Here is a 20,489-nt window from a genome sequence, read left to right as displayed (position 1 = left end):
TGTCTTTGCCGGGCAGCATCACCGACGGGACTTTTAACAGCCCGGTCAGTGGTGCTGACCAGAGCCACCGCGACCCAGTGTCTTCTATTCCACGACCCAGTACTGGGTCATGACTGGCAGTTTGAAAACCACTGGTCTACATAACTAAAGACAAAAAACAAAACCTAATGCTTTTGCAGTATAGATAACAGATTGATCACACACAAACACATGACACTTTTTTTCCTTTAAGAAAGGCCAGTCCACTGATGTTTATGTTGCCACTTGGGGGACAACATTTTTTTGAGACTAAGGAGTAGCTAATGCCTTTGTCTCATGGGCTTCAATCTTTTCTGGAAGTTTTTGACACTCAGTATGCCTCTCTTGTGCTGTACTTTAACGAACTAGAAATCAATTCTTTAAGATGCTTTTTTGCCTATTACTAATGTATGGTACAGAACAAGCAGAGCTGTTTTTTATGTGCTACTATTCTGGGAAAGGCTATCCTGACATTCTAGAAACATCAACCCTGAATTTCTATTTTGGGTACTTCAACGTTGTGTAGAGTAATGGGACGGCCACCACTACAGACCTGTGAAATGTTACCAAACTAAGGCTATGTCTACACTACAGACCTTACAACAGCACAGCTGTACTGCTGCAGCTGCACCACTGAAAGGTCTCCCTTGTCGCCGCTTTATTTAACCACCCCGAATGAGTGGCAGGGTAGCTATGTTGGTGGAAGAGAGTCTCCTGTTGACATAGGACTGTCCACACCAGCACTTATGTTGGTGAAACGTATGTCAGTCAGGGATGGTTTTTTTCACACCCCTAACCGACACAAATGCTAGTGGAGACATAGCCTTACTGGAGGTTACTTACTGTATTAGAGGTTCTTCAAGATGTGTGGTCTTTATCTGTATTCCACAAGTGGGTACGCATATGTCTCATGTGCCTGTGTCCTGAAATTCTTCAAAAGCAGTGTCCATTGACCCACATATACACAGTAGAGCCCCGCATGTTCCTGAACAAAGTGTGATAGACCCAGGCCAGCTGGGAACAGCAGAGTAGTAGAAGGGAGATATACTGGCCACTGGATAAGCAGTTTTCTGTTCCCTGAGTGACCAGAGCAGGGGCTGCTCCAGGGTAATGAGAACACCTGACTCAAATTAACCTGCTAAGAGTCAGGTGAGGCTGTTAAGCACTTGACTCTAATTAAGGCCCCTCTGATGCTATAAAAGGGCTCACTCCAGTCAGGCCACAGGGAGCCAGAGGAGAAGTGCGTGCGTGCGAGGAACTGGGAGCAAGAGGTGTGCAAGAAGTTGAGAGAGAGTAGGCATGCTGCTAGAGGACTGAGAAGTACAAGCGTTATCAGACATCAGGAGGAAGGTCCGGTGGTGAGGACAAAGAAGGTGTTGGGAGGAAGCCATGGAGAAGTAGCCCAGGGAGTTGTAGCTGTTGCGCAACTGTACCAGGAGGCACTCTAGACAGCTGTAGTCCACAGGGCCCTGGGCTGGAATCCAGAGTAGAGGGAGGGCCCAGGTTCCCCCCAAACCTCCGAACTCCTGATCAAACACAGGAGGAATTGACCTGGACTGTGGCTTCTACCAGAGGAGAAGGTCTCTGGGCTGTTTCCTGACCCACAGGGTGAATCTGTGAGGCAAGCAAATCCACCAATAAGCACAAGATCCACCAAGGCAGAGGAGGAACTTTGTCACAAAAGGTATAAGAGGCAGTGCAAGTTGACGCCTCTCCAGTTCCTCTTCCTACTGCAAATAACAGGATATGAAGCAGAGGGGAAGGAGGGTGGATAGAGGAATACAAATAGGGAGCACACATGTTGAAGAACATCCAGTAAAAGTAAATAACCTTCACTACTTCTTCGACTGATGATCCCTATCTGTATACTACATGTGGGTCAAGGTCTCTTGTGGAGTGAGCAGTTAAGATGACCAGAGGCAGAACATTTGACTGCTCATAGCAAGCTCCGATGTAGATGGTTATCTAGGACGAGATCCTCTGGGCTGACACAGGTAGCCCTCTCATCCTTTCCACTACTGCTATGAAGAGTTGCATGGATTTGTAGAAGGGTTTAGTCCTCTCAATATAAAAGGTGTGGGCATGCTTAAGATCCAACAAATGAAGCCATCATTCCTCAGAGTTCTTGTGAGGTCTCGGGAAGAAGACTGGTAGGAAAATGGCCTGGTTGTTATGGAATTGTGACACCATCTTTGGCAGGAAAGCCAGATGGGTACAGAGTTGGACCTTGAAGAACATCTTATATGGTGGTTCTGATATAAAGGCCTTGATTTCAGAGATCCTTCTGGCTGAGGTGATCGCCACCAGGAAGGCAACCTTCCAAGAGAAAAATAGCAGGGGGCACAATGCTAATGGCTCAAAGGGAGGACCTATGAGCTTTGACAGAACCAGATTTAAGTCCCATGGGAGTGGGGTCGGCTCACAGACCTGAGGACAGAGCCTTTTCAGCCTCTTGAGAAACCGAACTGTCATTCCATGGGAGAAGACTGACCTGCTGTTCACTGTAGGGTGGAAGGCTGAGATGATTGCTAAGTGCACTTTAATAGACGAGAGGGCCAGGCCCTGCCGTTTTAAGTGGAGCAAACAGTCCAAGATAGGGAAGATCAAGATGGAAAGAGAGCACGTTCAGAAGCCCATAAAGAGAAACACTTCCACTTGGCCAAGTACATTGCCCTGGTGGAAGGCTTTCTACTGCCTAGCAAGATCTGCTGAACCTGTACATCCTGGGCTTCTAGGAGATGCGGCACCTTGAGATGAATGGAGTGCTTTGTGCAGAAGTCCCACAGATGGTTGGCCTCCTGACACAAGGCTGAAAATTGAACCTCTCCCTGTTTGTTTGTCTGGACTCACACCACTCTGCTTGAGATCTGGGGAAGGAACACTTGGCATACTGAGTACCACCCTGAGCTCCCTGACGTTTATGTGCGGGGAGAGTTCTTCTTGGCACCAGAAGCCCTGATTTCTGAGGTTGTTGAGGTGGGCTCCCCACCCTAGGTACAACATGTCTGAGATTAAGGTTATCGATGGTTGAGGGGTAACAAAATGCACCCCCATTATTACTGACCTCAGGTCTTTCCACCAGTCCAGGGAACCAGAGAAGGGACTGTGAGCACTGAGTCCAAGTGGAATCTGCTCGGGAAGTAAACTGATGCTAGCCACATCTGGAGAGGCCTGAGGCACAGCCCTGCATGCTGAACCACATAACTGCATTCTGCCATGTGACCCAGTAGCTTGAGGCAAATCCGAGCCGTTATGATTGGGTGAACCCTGACATTGGATATCAGGTCCAACATGGTCCAGAATTAGGCCTCCAGCAGGAAGGTCCTAGCTTGGATCAAGTCGAGCACTGTCCCAGTAAATTCTGTTCTCTGGACTGGGACAAGAGTTGACCTCTGCTTTTTTATTAGCAATCCCAGTGCTTGGAAGGTGGCTTGGACTGTGCTGATGCTATTGATCAGCCAGTCGTCAAGGTACAGGTAGACTTGTACACCTCGCCGCCTGAGGAAAGCTGCTATGACCACCATGCATATCATGAAAGCCTAGAGAGCTGCCGATAGCCAAATGGAAGAGTGGTGAATTGGTAGTAGCATTGACCCACTATAAACCGGAGAAATCTTCTGCTCATGGAAGACAGAAATGTGTAAGTATGCATCCTTTAAGGTGAGGGACGTGTACCAGTCTCCTGGATCCAGGGATGGAATGATGGAGGCCAGGGGGACCACGTGGAACCTGAGTTTCTTGAGATATGTGTTGAGTCAACGCTAGTCCAAGATGGGCCAGAGACCCCCTTTGGCCTTTGGGATTGGGAAATACCAGGAGTAAAACCCCTTCCCTCTCAAATCTTGAGGAACCTCCGCCACAGCCCCCATATGTAGGAGGATTGCACCTCCTGGATGAGGAGTTGCTCATGAGAAGACTCCCTGAAAAGGGACAGGGATGAGGGGACGGATAAAAACTGAAGGATATTCTGACTGTCACTATACTAAGGATCCAATGGGCTGATATTATGTATGACCATGCTGGGCTGAAGAGGAATAGATAGTCCAAAAATAAAAGGGGAGGCAGATCTAAAACAGCGACTAGTACAGTGCCCTCGGACACATCTTCAGAAGGCCTGCTTGGGCCTGCCACTGCATCTGAGACCCCAACTGGAAGGCTGAGGTGGATGGGAGTGGTTGGTGCCATTTATAACTTCCACCTTTTTTTTTTTGTAGGGCTCCTGTCTTGGAGGTGCCAAAAACTAATGAGGGTGCTGGGGCCTGAATTGCTTCCTGGAAGCTGATGGAGTGTACGGGGCTAAGGAATATAAGGTGGCCCTTGAATCCTTCAGGCTGTGAAGTCTTGTGTCCAAGAAAAGAGAGGAGCCTTCAAAGGGAAGGTCCTGGATAGACTGCTGAACCTTGTGAGGAATGCCATTTGACTGGAGCCAAGAACACCACCTCACGGTGACAGCAGAGGTCACTGTCCTGGCTGCCAAGTCGGCAGCATTCAGAGCAACCTGGAGAGAGATCCAGGTCAGATTCTCATCCTCCTCCAAGAGGACAGCCAACTCCTTTGTTGAATCTTTGGGCAGGGAGTCTTTAAATTTAGTCAAGTAGTTCCACAGATTAAAATCATATCTCCTCAGCAAAGCCTGTTGGTTGGAGATACGTAGTTGAAGGCCACCCATCAAAAAGATCTAGTTTCTTGATGTCTTTTTGCGTAGGGATAGTGCTCGACTGGCCCTGCCTGTTCCTTTCATTTGCTACAGACACCATCCGGGACCCTTGTGGGGGAATGTGAGTACAGGTATTCGAACCCGCTTGCTGGCACATAATACTTCTTCTCTGCCTTCTTTGAGGTAAGAGTCAGAGAAGAAGGACTTTGCCACAGGGCCTTGACCAGTCATATCATTACCTCACTGATGGGCAAGGCAACCATGGAGGGAGCTGCTGCAGCCAGAATATCAATAAGGCCATGAGACGTCTTTTTGAGCTCCTCAATGTCAAGACCCAGTTTCGCAGCAAACTGCTTCATTCAGGTCCTGATGAGCCCTGAAGTCATCCTGTGGAAGCTGGCTACTGGGTCCCATGACAGCCTCATCTGGGAAGGATGAAGAGGATTGCACTGGAGGAGAGGTTCCTTCCTCTTTCTCTGGCTCAACTACATCTGCTGGAGCCATCTCCTGGACGTCGGTACTGGGGTCAATATTTGAGTCAGGGTCTGCTGCTGAGCAGGAGGGAATGGTAGCCAGTCTCTCGGAAACCACTGCGTAGAAGCAATGGGAGGGAGGGCCCAATACTGGGGGAAAACCTCTGGGGTTCCAGTAAGGCTACTGCATCAGCCACTGACCTGCTGGCCAGGTGCTGGTAGGGGGATCGTCACCAAAGTCTGGTGACACATAAGCTGGTAGACTTTAGATGGCATGTAAGGTTCCCCTTCAGACTCAGAAGAGGAGTCCTCTCAGAAACCACAGTGGAGCGGTACTCGCTTCTGCCTCCATGCAGTGCTGGGGTTCCAGAGAAGGACTGGTGATTGGGATACCAGGATCAGGGAAAGCTTGACCCTAGAGGGTGCCAGGTATCCAGTGCTGGGAAAGGAGCCCAATGCTTCTTGTTCCCTCCCTTGCCTCCAGTCACCAGGTGTCCCACTGGAGTTGACAGGACCGGTAGAGAAAAAAGATTCCTAGCTGCTTGGAAAGCCTCCGGTATTAATGCAACCATCAGACTGCTGGCATCGCGGTAGCTTCCAGGTATCAGCAGAAGGTCCCGGACTAGACTCAACACTTTAGGCAGAGATGACGGTGCCATTGTGGGCCCAAGAGTGGCCTGGCATAGGTCTCACTGTGCTGCCTTCCCCCACTTGTCTTTCTTCTGTATTGGCAAGCGCCCTCTGTCAGTGCACTGCTTCTTGTGCTCCTGCCTCAGCACCAGAGATGGTGAACCATTCTGGGAAGAGCTGTGTCCCGGAGGAGTGCTTCGCACCAATGCTGAAGTACTTGGTGCCAAATGGGAGCAGCTTGGCTCTGAGACTGGTCTGAGGGCATCTTCCACGAGGATAGCCTTCAGCCTAATGTCTCTGTCCCTTTTAGTGCAGGGTCTGAAGTCCTGACAGATCTGGTACTTGTCCCTCACATGAGTTTCCCCCAAGCATTTTAAGCAGCTGGAGTGTGGGTCTCTCATGGGCAGAGGCTTGCCACAGGAGGCACAAGGTTTGAAGCCCAGGGACCAGGGCATGCACAGCTCTTGGGTCAAAGAAGTCCCTTGACAATAGGAACTTACTAACTATATACACTAACACTGATTACAAAAAAATATATACACTAAACTATGATAACTGCAAATGAAACACTGAGAAGAAAGACTTGCAGGAGCAAAAAGGGTTGTTCCAGCAAACGTCACGGGAGGAAAGAAGGAACTGAGAGGGTGTGGGGCCAGCAGCACCCCTTATACTGGTGCACAAGTACGTGGCTCCAGAGGGTGCAAGAGCTGGCCCAATGGATACCAGTGAGGGAAAAATCTCTGGCAACGGTGCACACACACTCTAACATGGAATGGACATGAGCAAGCACTTGAACTCTCTCTTTGTGAAATGTTGTCTAGGGAAGGCATGCTAAGATGGCTTCCAGCTCACTGGCTCTCCTCACCGAAGCAATGCCCACTATGAATGGCCATCTTCATAGACAGTGAGGCCATGGCACATGTTGCCATAGGTTTGAAGGGTAGACCGGTGAGTGTTGACAGGACAAGGTTAAGATTCCACTGAGGAGTAGGTTTAAGGATCAGTGGGAAGGTTCTGATAAAGCCCTTCATAAATATATGAGTTGAGTGTGTAAAGAGGCAGAAGGATGAAGGCACTAACAGCTGCTAGATGTACCTGCACTGAACTAAGAGCTAAACATGTATTCTTCAAGGCTAGGAGTGCCCATGGTACCTAGCAAACATTGGTGGAGTTGTGCCTAGTCCAAAAAGTGTTTCCATTTGGCTAGGTAGCAGGTTCTAGTAGAATCTTTTAGATACCTGAAAACTGCTATCATGTCCTCTCTCAGTCTTCTCTTTTCCAGACTAAATAAACCCAGTTCTTTCCGCCTTCCTTCATAGGTCATGTTCTCAAGACCTTTAATCATTCTTGTTGCTCTTCTCTGGATCCTCCTCAATTTCCCCACATCTTTCTTGAAATGCGGTGCCCAGAACTGGACACAATACTTCAATATAGACTGGAGGACAAGTGCTAGTAACAATAATAGGGCTCAGATTTTCCTGGATGCGATAGCAGATGGATTTCTTCACCAAGTAGTTCAAGAACCAACAAGAGGGGATGCCATTTTAGATTTGGTTTTGGTGAGGTAGTGAGGGACCTCATAGAAAGAAATGGTTGTAGGGGACAACCTTGGTTCGAGTGATCATGAGCTAATTCAGTTCAAACTAGATGGAAGGATAAACAAAATAGATCGGGACTAGGGATTTTGATTTCAAAGGGCTAACTTTTAAAAGAATTAAGGAATTAGTTAGGGAAGTGGATTGGACTGAAGAACTTGTGAATCTAAAGGCAGAAGAAGGCCTGGAATTACTTCAAGTCAAGTTGAGGAACTGTCAGAAGCCTGCATCCCAAGAAAGGGGAAAAAAATCATAGGCAGGAGTTGTAGACCAAGCTGGATGAGCAAGCATCTCAAAGATAGGTGATTAAGAAAAAGCAGAAAGCCTACAAGGAGTGGAAGATGGCGGTGATTAGCAAGAAAGCTACCTTATTGAGGTCGAGAAAATGTAGGGATGAAAAGTGAGAAAGGCTAAAAGCCATGCAGAGTTGGACCTTGCAAAGGGAATTAAAACCAATAGTAAAAGATTTTATAGCCACATAAATAAGAAGAAATACAAAGAAAGAAGAAGTCGGGACCGCTAAACACTGAGGATGAATGGAGATTAAGGATAATCTAGGCATGGCCCAATATCCCTAAATAAAATACTTTGCCTCAGTCTTTAATAAGCTAATGAGGAGCTATTAGGGATAATGGAGGATGACAAATAGGAATGAGGATATGGAGGTAGATATTACCACATCCGAGCTAGAAGCCAAATTTGAACAGCTTAATGGGACAAAATTCAGAGGCCAGATAATCTTCATCCAAGAATATTAAAGGAACTGACACATGAAATTGCAAGCCCAATTAGCAAAAATTTTAATGAATCAGTAAACTCAGGGGTATGTACCGTATGACTGGAGAATTGCTAACACAGTTCCTATTTTTTAAGAAAGGGAAAAAAAGTGATCTGGAGTAACTATAGGTCTGTTATAGTTTGACAACTGTAGTATGTAAGGTCTTGGAAAAAATTTTGAAGGAGAAAGTAGTTAAGGACATTGAGGTCAATGGTAATGGACAAAATACAACATGGTTTTACAAAAGGTAGATCGTGCCAAATCAACCTGATCTCCTTCTTTGAGTAACAGATTTTTTAGACAAAGGAAATGCAGTGGATCTAATTTACCTCGATTTCAGGAAGGCATTTACGCAGTTCCACATGGGGAATTATTAGTTAAATTGGAAAAGATGGGGATCAATATGAAAATTGAAAGGTGAATAAGGAACTGGTTAAAGGGGAGACTACAAAAGGGTCGTACTGAAAGTGAACTGTCAGGCTGGAAGGAGTTACTAGTGGAGTTCCTCAGGGATCAGTTTTGGGAACCAATCTTATTTAACCTTTTTATATTACTGACCTTTGGCACAAAAAAATGGGAATGTGCTAATAAAGTTTGCGGATGACACAAAGCTGGGGGGGTATTGCTAACACAGAGAAGGACCGGATATCATACAGGAAGATCTGGATGACCTTGTAAACTGGAGTAATAGTAATAGGATGAAATTTAATAGTGAAAAGTGCAAGGTCATGCATTTAGGGATTAATAACAAGAATTTTAGTTATAAATTGGGGACACATCAGTTGCAAGTAATAGAGGAGGAGAAGGACCGTGAGTATTGGTTGGATCAGAGGATGACAATGATCTGCCAATGTGATATGGCCGTAAAAAGCTATGCGTTTTAGGATGCATCAGGTGAGGTATTTCCAGTAAAGATAAGGAGGTGTTAGTACCGTTTGTACAAGGCACTGGTGAGACCTCATCTGGAACACTGTGTGCAGTTCTGGTCTCCCATTTTTAAGAAGGATGAATTCAAACTGGAACAGGTACAGAGAAGGGCTACTAGGATGATCCGAGAATGGAAAACCTGTCTTATGAAAGGAGACTCAAAGAGCTTGGCTTGTTTAGCCTAACCAAAAGAAGGTTCGAGGGGGATATGATTGCTCTTTATAAATATATCAGAGGATTAATATTAGGGAGGGAGAGGAATTATTTAAGCTTAGTAAACCAATGTGGACACAGGAACAATGGATATAAACTTGGGACACTAGGAAGTTTAGACTTGAAATTAGACGAAGGTTTTCTAACCGATTAGAGGAGTGAAGTTCTGGAACAGCCTTCCAAGGAGTAGTGGGGGGCAAAACGACATATCTGGCTTCAAGACTAAGCTTGATATAAGTTTATGGGAGGGATGGTATGATGGGATAGCCTAATTTGGCAATTAATATTGCAATTGATCTTTGATTATCAGCAGGTAAGTATGCCCAGTGGTCTGTGATGGATGTTAGATGGGTTGGGATCTGAGTTACTGACAGAGAATCTTTCCTGGGTGCTGGCTGGTGAGTCTTGCCACATGCTCAGGGTTTAACTGATCGCCATTTGTGGGGTCGGAAGGAATTTTCCTCCAGGGCAGATTGGCAGAGGCCCTGGAGGTTTTTCGCCTTCCTGCAGCATGGGGCACGGGTCTCTTCCTGGAGGATTCTCTGCAGCTTGAGGTCTTCAAAACACAGTTTGAGGACTTGAATAACTCAGACATAGGTTAGGGGTTTGTTATAGAAGTGGATCGGTGAGATTCTGTGGGCTGCATTGTGCAGGAGGTCAGACTAGATGATCATAATGGTCCCTTCTGACCTTAAAGTCTATGAGTCTATAATATATAGAAAGCTTTCTGTTTGGGATGCAAAGAAGTCCCACAGCGGAGTACCCCAGTGTGTAAATATCACGGTTAGGACTGTGCATGAATCTGCCATTCGTAGTCTGTAGAGAAAATTCTGCCTCATTTGGTGGAAGGGAGCTGTGAATATCCAGGAGGTAGGCAGCCTGTATCATGATGTGGCTCCTGACACAACAGTTCCAAAGTCTGACAATTTACAGGTAGAGGGGACAGGATCTTGCTCCTCCCTGTTTATATACACCACTGTGATAATATTGTCCAACATTATCTGCACATGGAGCACGTGTATGAGGGAAAGGAAGGCCTTGCACCCTAGGCAGACTGCCCTCAGTTCCAGTAAGTTTATACGTAGCCTGGCCTCTTGTAGGGTCCAGGTACCCTAAACAAGGTGGTAGTCCCGATGAGCACCCCACCCCATGAGAGAGGCATCGGTCACAGTTGTGGTCCTGAGTGTGGGAGAGCTGAAAGAAGTCCGCACCATGCCCTTTTCTGCGCTTGATCACCAAGTGAGGGAGGTGATAACTCTAAAGGGAACAGCCATCTTGGAGTCAATGTGATCCCTGTTTGACTGGTAAATCAAGTGGAGCAAAACTTCCAGACATTGCAAGTGGAGTCTGGCAAACTGCATCACAAAGGTGCATATGGCACTGTTGTTCGTGGTCTGCAGGTGATGCAGGAAATCAGGTTGCTCATCGCATAAAATCTGTCTGTAGGGAGGAATGCTCTTGCTCCTTTAAAATTTATTGTCCTTGTGGGTGACAATATGGACTTTTCTTCCTTTATTCAAATGCATAGAGGCGCAGGAAGTTGCACAAGAAACCAGCCTAAGTCATACAAGTATAGAAATACCCAGCAATTGATAGTCTGCTGGGCAGCTGCTGCACAGGGAACTTAGGGGAGCAGGGAGCTGATGGGAGGCTGCTGGTCCACACTGGTTCCAAGCCCCTACCAGCTAGTTCCAACGGGCTGCTCTTTCTGCAAGCAGTGGACGAAGCAGAGAGCATTGTGCAAATGTAATAATGAAACGTTAACCGGGACAACTTTAAAGTGAGGAGTTACTGTAGTTGGGAATCCCGTATGTCCATGGAAATACTGGTACAGCTATCTCCTCTGATTCTGAGGACTGTTCCACCAGTAGTGGCAGTACCATTGGTACTGGGGCACTCCTGCTTAATGGTTGGAAATGCAACTGCTCCTCAGACATTGATATAGGTTCCTCCTCTGGAGTAAAGATCTCCCTCAGGTGGACAGGGTCAGAAAGGAGTGGATAGGGGAGGACTATATCTTTATTGTTACGTAAGTCTCTGAACAGCCTGGGGTCCAAAAAGGTTCCAGCAGTCATGCCTGAAGGACCCTACTCCTCTGTTGCAGCTGAACGATCATTAGATAAACAAGGTGGTGTTGATGACAGGTCTGGACCAGCACTCATAGGTGGAACTGGCGAGCGTTTGTGCTTATGCTTCGGTATCACAGTCACCATGGGAAACAGATGGATCTCTCCTTTTGCACATCTTGCCCTCCAACCTGGGGATCTTTGGCAGAAGCAGTTCCCTGGTTCTGAGCACAATGTCTGACCTGACTTGGACCAGCTTGGGGAATGATCGTGTTTCTTATGGACAGTCCACCGTAGGGATCTATTCTTGTACCCATAAGAGTATCTTCTACTCTCAAGGGGAGCCATGGAGGAAGAGTCCTGGGGCTTCAGTGTTAGAGGTTCTTCTCCAAGGCATATGCTTGGAGGGGCATTATTGGTCAGTTGAGGCCAATGGACAGGGAGGTCTCGCTGGCCCGGATCAGAGTGGGGCTTCATAGCATCAGGCACTTTCTTAGGTGAAACTCTTAGCCTTCTCGAGTTCTGGGTGGAAAGGCTCAAGAGATACTGCACTTAGCAAAGCTGTATACCTCACCCAGACAGTACAAGCACCATTGATGTTCGTCACAGATGGAGAAGGAACAAGGGCAGGAGATGCAATTCTTGAACTTCCCTCAGCTGGGAGGAAGGAGAGGGAAACTACTCTCTACCAACTACAAATTTAAACTGCTAAGCTAAGAGAGAAAACTATTTACAAATACTTTCTACTTTACTGTTATGCACAGAATGGAGGAGCACGTTTCTGACTCAGGCCATGTTGCAGTAAGAAGGAACTAGAGAGGCATCAATCCGCACTGCCTCGTATACCCTTAGTTGAGAGCATGAGAGGAGCTACTGTGCACGTGTGGGTCAACGAACACTTGATTTTGAAGAATTTCTGGATTTGGGTCCACGGTGTGCATGTACACCCATATGTGGAATACACACAGGTACCATGACTCAAAGAACTTACTTTGGGGGTAAACTTTGGACTGATACAAAGAACAGCACAATATATTGCGATTTCAGAGAAAAGTTGCCCACTTCAGACACTACATGCAGAAGTTATAGCCATCATAAAGGCTACTTTGACACAAAGAAAGTGCAAAATCAGTGATAGGTCTGACTAGTAGTATGGCAATTATATTTATGATGAGGTTTCACTGTGCCGCTCAGCATTTTCTGAAGAATAATCAGAGATGACTTTCTCAGAAAGCACTTGGGATGAAGAAGAAAAAATTACTTACTCTCCTATTATCAAAAGGAGATTGCTGAGGGCTGTTCCTGGAAAGCAGTTTCAAGTGTAGGGCCAGCAGTTCTTGCTGCCATTCTAGTGCAACGATTTTTGCCAATTTTGTGTTGATGTTTTTTGCACTGTACCCAGTCATTGAATTTAAACCGGTTTTTGGCATATTCTGCATGAAGTGATTTCCTGGATGCCTGTAGGGTCTCAGTTACTTTAATGGACTTGCCTGTTTCAGGACAGCTAGTTCACAGTGAAAAGGTGAGATGAACAGAGAAAAGGATACCCTCTTTGCAAGTACCTAGCTGGGAAACAAATATTTGATAATGGACTCTTATCTAGCAGACAAATGCGTAACACGATTGCACTGGGAGCTCATGTTCAGTTGACTATCCACCAGAACCCCCAAAGCTTTTTCAGAGTCACTGTTTCGGCAAAGCCTACATTCTTTCTTCTGAGATGAATATATTTACAAGCTGTTGGAATCTATATATATTTTGATTATATTTACTGTTGGAAAAAACTTCACCACCATTTCCAACCTCCTGAACCTGGCTGCCTTTCCAAATACAGTTTGTGATCCAGAGCTCACGCTCACTAACATTACATAAATATAAGCACTGATATACTTACGGTCAATTTAATGCAAAGTGGGAGCTGAAAGTAGCAAGAGAAGTCAGTAAGGCTTGAAGGGGTGGAGGAAAGAGGCAATTTAAAACTTAACTGCCCTGCTGCCTTTCCCTCACACTAAGGGACAGAAAGGCCAAGGGGATAGTAGGAAGTGAGGCAGGAATGTATGGAGTTACAATTCTGACAGCCTTTGCAGCTATTGTATCTTACTTCATTTTGGTGTCTGCAAACATAGCGCTCTCCAGAGAAATGACAGTGCAACAAACAAATATCTCCAACAGCCAGAGATGGGAAACTAGAGGGGAACAGCTCTGAGTTAGTCCTAGATATCTGGTTGGTGGGTCTTGCCCACATGCTAACTGATCGCCAGATTTGGGGTCAGGAGGGAATTTTCCATTAGTTAGATTGGCAGAGACTCTGGGGGGGGTTTCACCTTCTTCTGCAGCATGGGTCACTTACTGATTTGAACTATTGTAAATGGTGGATTCTCTGTAACATGAAGTCTTTAAATCAAGATTTGAGGACTTCACTAACTCAGCTAGAGGTTATGAGCCTATTAGAGGAGTGGGTGGGTGAGGTTCTGTGGCCACAATGTGCAGGTCAGAGTAGGTGATTATGATGGTCTCTTCTGGCCTTAAAGTCTAAACAGAAAACAAACATAACTCACTGAGCTATAAGTAAACATTGAGAGAAAAATAAACAACAGATGGGACAAACAAAAAGCAAACCAGCAGCCATTTTACCAGAGAACATTTTCTTGCAACAGCCCTCAAGTTTCAGAAAACAAAATCAGTTAAACTGCATTTCTGTACTGATTGTCACAGGAGTCATGGATTCCATGACTTTCAATTTGGGTGTGTGACCAGATGGATGCAATAGTAACAGCTAGACTACACGGCTGCCAAGTGAGAGACTGGGATTCAGAGGAAACTAAAACAGCAGGAACGCTTTAAAGCACTAGTGCTTTGACAGTAATCACGGGATTGAGCCAGGAATGCAGTAGGTGCTGATGGCTCCAATGATGGGCACCAGAGTAGCAATTTTAAAATAGTCTTAACTGTTAATTAAATGTGAAAATTATTGTAAATTACTTTTACTGAAAATAAAAACAGACTATTTTGAACAATGCAACCTGTGCATTGGGATTTTTACTAAAAATTCATGATTTCCCTTTTTTCACTTTGACCAGTGGGATCACTTACTTATCATTTGAATTGTAGTAGTGTTTTACACCCTGCAGTCAGAGACTGTGAGGCTTATTGTAATTTACTATGACAAATCACTAACCTGAATAAATCAAAGAGAAATAACAATCTAGTAATCAGAAACCTCAAACTATTCCCTGAAATAACAACACATTAGCGAAGTGATTATCAACAAAAAACAGTATGATATTCAAATGTATATCTTTTTAAGAGGCCATTTCACAAAGCTAAGTTTTACCTCATTATAAGGTGAAAAAATGAACTGGAAAATAATCATCAGTCCTATCAGGGTGGGCTGAGTGTCATAGAAACCAAATGCAGCAAAGAGTTCTTTCTGACCAATTAATACTGCAAACAAAAAGAAGCAGAGGAAGGAGTTCATCTAGAAAGAGAGGAAACAGAATATTCTCATTAATATGATCCTTTCAACTATCCACAAAATGATTGCTTAAATGCTTATTACAGAGGTGCTCAGAAGCAGGAGCCCTGCTGAAAAAACAGCCTGTGATCATATAATTAAACACTGTATCATAATGCATACGCACAAGGGGAGAGAGGTCCTGGAAAAATCTTTGAAGATCCCAACAATAACCGTATCTTGGGTTCCCTTCCCAACGCTCTGGAATCATCCCTTAATCCATCCAGATTGCTCGTGTTTGCTCCCTGGCAGTCTACATGACAGTTCCCGAACATTCTTTGGTATCGTCTCCTGTCCCATCCCAGGGTGCGGCACACTGGCTGCTTTCTTTACCTTGGTCACCACAGATATTCCACATTATGATGTCACTGTCAGGTTACCACTTGGGATCAGTCTCCATTTCTTCCTTTCAGGAATTCTATTTTTATCCACACAGCTAAAACTCTCACCCCGGTGCTCATCATCTCCCCCTTGACTGTTGTAACTTTTTTCTCCAACTTCTTTATGTAACGGGATCTCCAGGGTGCAGCCTGGGACTGTGGGACCGCTGTGCCCCTTTATCTTTCCAGCCTGGGCTGTCTCTCACAATGCCTTGCTAGTGACAAGCAGCAAATCCCTCCTAGCCCTATTATCACTCAGCACAACAGCATGTGGAGCCCCCACCCAGCTAGATTGCATGAATTCTCCCAGAGTCTGGTAATCAATAGCAGTTTAGAACGGAATACTGGATATCTTCTATGGAGACAAAACTGTTCGAACTAGACAATGCTGGAGCGCAAGGGAGATTTGGGGAATGTTCCTCTAGCTCTTGTGCATTGTTTAGATTGGTTTGCATGAGTAAACTTATTTTGTCAGACCTTGTAGCCAGATGCAGCCCAGTCCATGGCTTGGCCTCTGCCAGGCAGGAGCAGCTCCTGCTCCATAGGGAGGAGGGGCAGCCCATAGCCCCCTACATCTGCTTTGTAAATGTGTCTGTGTAGACTTCCTGTTATGCCAGCATCGCCATGCTCCTAAAGTGCAGTTTGCAGCTTTCTGTCTGAACCACAAACAGCAACGGAAGTCGTCGTTGATGTGAGGGGCTTGTTTAAAGCTATACTACCAGTTGTATTCATGCTTATGAATATGTAATCAATATGTGAGGAGTGAGAGAGATAGTATGAGTGTATGAAACCAATCGCAAGGCTTAAACCGAAATATTACCATGTAATGATAATCAAGGTGCATATGGGACTGTATATAAACCTATGGCAGTAGTGGCCAGAGAGAGGTAACCCACAACAGCAAAAACTCAGGACCAGACCAGAAGCAGTAGAGCCCTCCCGCAGTCCCGAACGGGCTTCGGTGACTCGTCGCCTAGCGGTTCCATCTCTGGGAAGCTGGAACCTGGCCAGTCTCAGTCACCTAAGATAGAAAGCAGCACCCGCGTCTGCAGCCTGTTACCAGTATGCATGGAATGTGTGTGCGAGTATAATTGCGTAAATAAGGGAGGCAAGCAATAAATCAGCCCTCAGTACTACTTCAGTTCGACCTTTGTGGTTATTTCTTGACTGGTTTCAAAAAAGGGTAACAACCTCAATTCAGAATGTTGGGGTGGCCCTTTCATTGCAGCCTGTCCAGTCACCTCATTTTGGAGATCATGGGGAAGTGCTCTACTCCGCAAGTAGAAGGGAACATAAGAACGACTGTACCAGGTCAGACCAAAGGTCCATCTAGCCCAGTATCTGTCTACCGACAGTGGCCAATGCCAGGTGCCCCAGAAGTTCTGGATTCCCTGAGTGGGGTGTGTGAACCTAACAGGCAACGATTAAGTGATCTCTCTCCTGCCATCCATCTCTAGCCTCTGACAAACAGAGGCTAGGGACACCATTCCTTAGCCAATCTGGCTAACAGCCATTTATGGACTTAACCACCATGAATTTATCCAGTTCTCTTTTAAACCCTGTTATAGTCCTAGCCTTCACAACCTCCTCAGGTAAGGAGTTCCACAAGTTGACTATGCGCTGCGTGAAGAAGAACTTCTTTTATTGTTTTTATGCTGCCTATTAATTTCTATGGTGACCCTATTCTTGTATTATGGAATAAGTAAATAACTTTTCTTATCCCTATTCACATCATCATGATTACTTATCTACTTCATTCCCTGTATTTCTCTTTTCCAGCTGAAGAGTCTAGCCTCTTTAATCTTTCATATGGACCTCTCCAACCCTAATCATTTTAGTTGCCCTTTTCTGAACCTTTTCTAGTGCTAGAATATCTTTTTTGAGGTGAGACCACATCTGTATACAGTATTCGAGATGTGGGCATACCATGGATTTATATAAGGGTAATAATATATTCTCAGTCTTATTCTCTATTCCCTTTTTAATGATTCCTAACATCCTGTTTGCTTTTTTGACCACCTCTGCACACTGCATGGACATCTTCAGAGAATTGTCCACAATTACTCCAAGATCTTTTTCCTGACTCGTTGTAGCTAAATTAGCCCCCATCATATTGTATGTATAGTTTGGATTATTTTTTCAAATATGCATTACTTTACATTTATCCACATTAAATTTCATTTGCCATTTTGCAGCGCACCCTTGTAGGGAGTAGAACACCCTTCTTCTAGAGCATGATGGAAAATGCAACACACACCCCACTCAGGGAATCCAGAACTTCAAAAAGATGTAGTGGAGGAACGATTTGGGGAACATGAGAGAAGCTGAGACTTTGGGGGATAGGGGATGTTTTGTAGTAAGAGGAGGACTAAAATGTTGGCTGTTGTCTCTCTTTGTTTGGATTGTACTAAGCTTTGCATTCCCTGAGAGTGTGACTGGATGTGCTGGGTAGAGGAGTTGCATGTAGGATGCAGAACCCTAGATGGGAATTGTAAACAGGCATCGATCCTGTTTCAGATTCAGAAAGAACTAGGGGAGCCAGACAAAGTAGACAGGAATAAAGTGCCAACTTGGGCACTTTGCCATGGGTTTACAATACCATCCCCAAATAGCTGCGAAGATCCTAGTGTAGGACATTGGACACAAGGAAATCTGAACGGCCCAAGGGATGCCACAGACCTTCCCTTCCAGAAGAGTTCATTTGCTGCAGGCAGCATGATTGTGTGTGAACCATGGAGTGTGACAATTCTGGATTGTTGAACACAGTAAATGTTCCAGGAATACCACCAATATACTACTATTTACCTGGCTGATGACAATATTTTTGATAGTGTGACCTAGCTTCCAGTGACCCAGTTCGTGGCCAAGCACTGCCAAAACTTCTTCATTTTTGCATCCTTGCTTCTTACTCTGTGCAAAACAAGAGAAAAATCTCAAACATCTCACATAACATGAGTAACCAATTTCCTGCCTGCTGATCTGTTTTCTCCAAACTCCATGGTATGCCAGCTCAGAAAGCAGTTATTTTCCTCTTACAAGCAGAGGAATACAAGTAAAAACTAACCTCTTGTAATATTCTACCCTTTTTTTATAGGGACTGACTCATAGGAGCTGGACTGTGCCTAATAACCAATAATGAAGCTACAAACTTTTAAACAATAGTTCAGTGATAGCTGAATAGGGATAGGGACAGCTTAGTGCTTTGAGCATTGGCCTGCAAAACCCAGGGTTGTGAGTTCAACCCTTGAGGGGGCCACTTAGGGCTCTGGGGCAAAATCAGTACTTAGTCCTGCTAGTGAAGGCAGGGGGCTGGACTCCGGGGTCCCTTCCAGTTCTATGAGATAGGTATATCTCCATATATTATACTACATAGTCTTATTTACCAGCAGATGGTTCTATCAACATAGACACACTTTTATACAGAACTTTTATAATGTCTCTCCACTTATAATGGAACTGAATGAGTTAAATTAACAATATAATGAATAACCATTGAGCTTTATCTGTTTGCTCTCATTTGCTATGTCTGGGGACCTTAATATACCTCTAAAATAAAAATTCTGGCCTCTAGGCAAGGAGACAACAAAATGAGCTATTTAAAACCAGGAGACATTAACTAAAAGGAAGCCAGACACACTGAGATGGTGCAATGCCCTACCCAGAGTGCTCAATGGAGGAGACAGAAGCAAGAAGAGAAGATTGAGGAAAATTCTTGTTCAGGTAAGAACATAAGAACAGCCATACTGGGTCAAACCAAAGGTCCATCTAGCCCAGTATTTTGCCTTCTGACAGTGGCCAATGCCAGGTGCTCCAGAGAGAATGAACAGAATAGGTGATCCATCCCCAGACGCCCATTCCCAGCTTCTGGCAAACAGAAGCTAGGGACACCATCCCTGCCTATCCTACCTAATGGCCACTGATGGACCTAGCCTCCATGATTTTTTCTAGTGGACACAGAAAGGACTGTCTCTGCTTGGAAGAAAACTCTGCTGAGCCAGCTACCTTCATAATGCTGAGGATGTCCTAGATTTTGTTTTGTCCTGTCCTCTCTCTGCTGGTAGGACACTGTCCAGCCTGATATACAGGATGGTGGAGAAAGTTATCACTGTGCAATCAGTCTTTGTAAAATAAATTGCTTATACTACTGAACAACACATCATTTGGTGACATTTAAATGTGTTCTTCCAAACAGTTCAAGTCTGAACTATTTCCCCAAAACCTTTATAACCTTTATAACCGGGGTGGACTGAAATCTACTTTTTTGGTTCAAGTCAGTTTTACAAATTCAGTTTGGTGGATTACATTTGCTATCCTGACTCTCTGAAGATGCAGACTTTGTTCTGCAGAACAGGTCTGTTTCTGGCCCCACGGCTGAAATATAACCAGGAGACCAACCCACTCCCTCTCCACCCCTGATGGCCCTTCCTGGATTGAAGTCAGGAATCTTTTTGCCAGTCCCTCAAGACTGAATATGAAAACATGCTGCTGACAGCCTGGAAAAGATTTTTGAATGGGGAGAAAAGTAAATTTATCAGGTCTCCAGCTGAAAATAGATCCAGGTGAGGGATATACCAAGGTCTAATGAGGGAAAAAATGGTATAGGAAGGTAGAACCCAGAACTTCTGAGGTGGAAAGAGAGGCCAGCAGAGTTCTCAGGAAGTTTTTAGGAGCCTTGAGCCAAGATTCTTGAGCTCCTGGTGTTGCACCCATCCACAACCTTGGAAAGTGCATTTGTACCAGTGTCTCAGAGGGTCTCTTGTAAATAAATCATGAAGTTACAAATACTTTCAAGGTTTTGTTTTTAGTTTCACAATCCTACAACAGAATATGGAGAAGATGTAAGGGAGAATCTCGCTGGGGAATCAGGAAACTACATGACAGGAGAACAAAAATAAAGCTCACTTTGACTTTGGACTTTGTGTCATCATCTTCACCATCTTCTCCCTCTGGGTGATCTTTGTTCAGTGCAGAGTAATCTTCCAGGAGGGTGTCAAACAAAACTATCCGCTTATTCTTGAAGAAGCCATAGAAATAAGCATTGCTATGGGAGGAACGTTTGGAACCTAGTGGGGGTGAAAATTCACATTAAAGACATAGATCAAAGTACTTTGTGTGCATTAAAATCTAACGGTGCAACATTCTATTTAAGTCTTTCAAGGGCATTTCCTCTCCACCATGAGATCAGTAGGCATTGATTCATTGCAAAATGCATTAAACCTCAGGTTCAAGCATATTTTT

At 45.0% G+C, this 20,489-nt stretch overlaps 1 protein-coding gene across 1 annotated transcript in view; it reads right to left on the bottom strand.

Annotated features, from left to right (window-relative positions):
- The window catches only part of ZMPSTE24 (zinc metallopeptidase STE24), a 90,174-nt gene that overhangs the window by 2,537 nt on the left and 67,148 nt on the right, over positions 1-20,489 (bottom strand). Inside the window, exons 7-9 of the mRNA XM_032776420.2 lie at positions 20,154-20,314; positions 18,057-18,161; positions 14,692-14,835 (exon numbers count right to left, since the gene is read on the bottom strand). Coding sequence (XP_032632311.1) covers positions 14,692-14,835; positions 18,057-18,161; positions 20,154-20,314 — 410 coding nt within the window. The remainder of the gene's footprint in view (positions 1-14,691; positions 14,836-18,056; positions 18,162-20,153; positions 20,315-20,489) is intronic.

This window comes from Chelonoidis abingdonii, chromosome 25 (genome assembly GCF_003597395.2).
Source record: "Chelonoidis abingdonii isolate Lonesome George chromosome 25, CheloAbing_2.0, whole genome shotgun sequence".
NCBI classification, from domain to species: domain Eukaryota; kingdom Metazoa; phylum Chordata; order Testudines; family Testudinidae; genus Chelonoidis; species Chelonoidis abingdonii.
The sequence above is the reverse complement of the archived record's forward strand: the minus strand, read 5'-3'. Positions and strand labels throughout refer to the sequence as shown.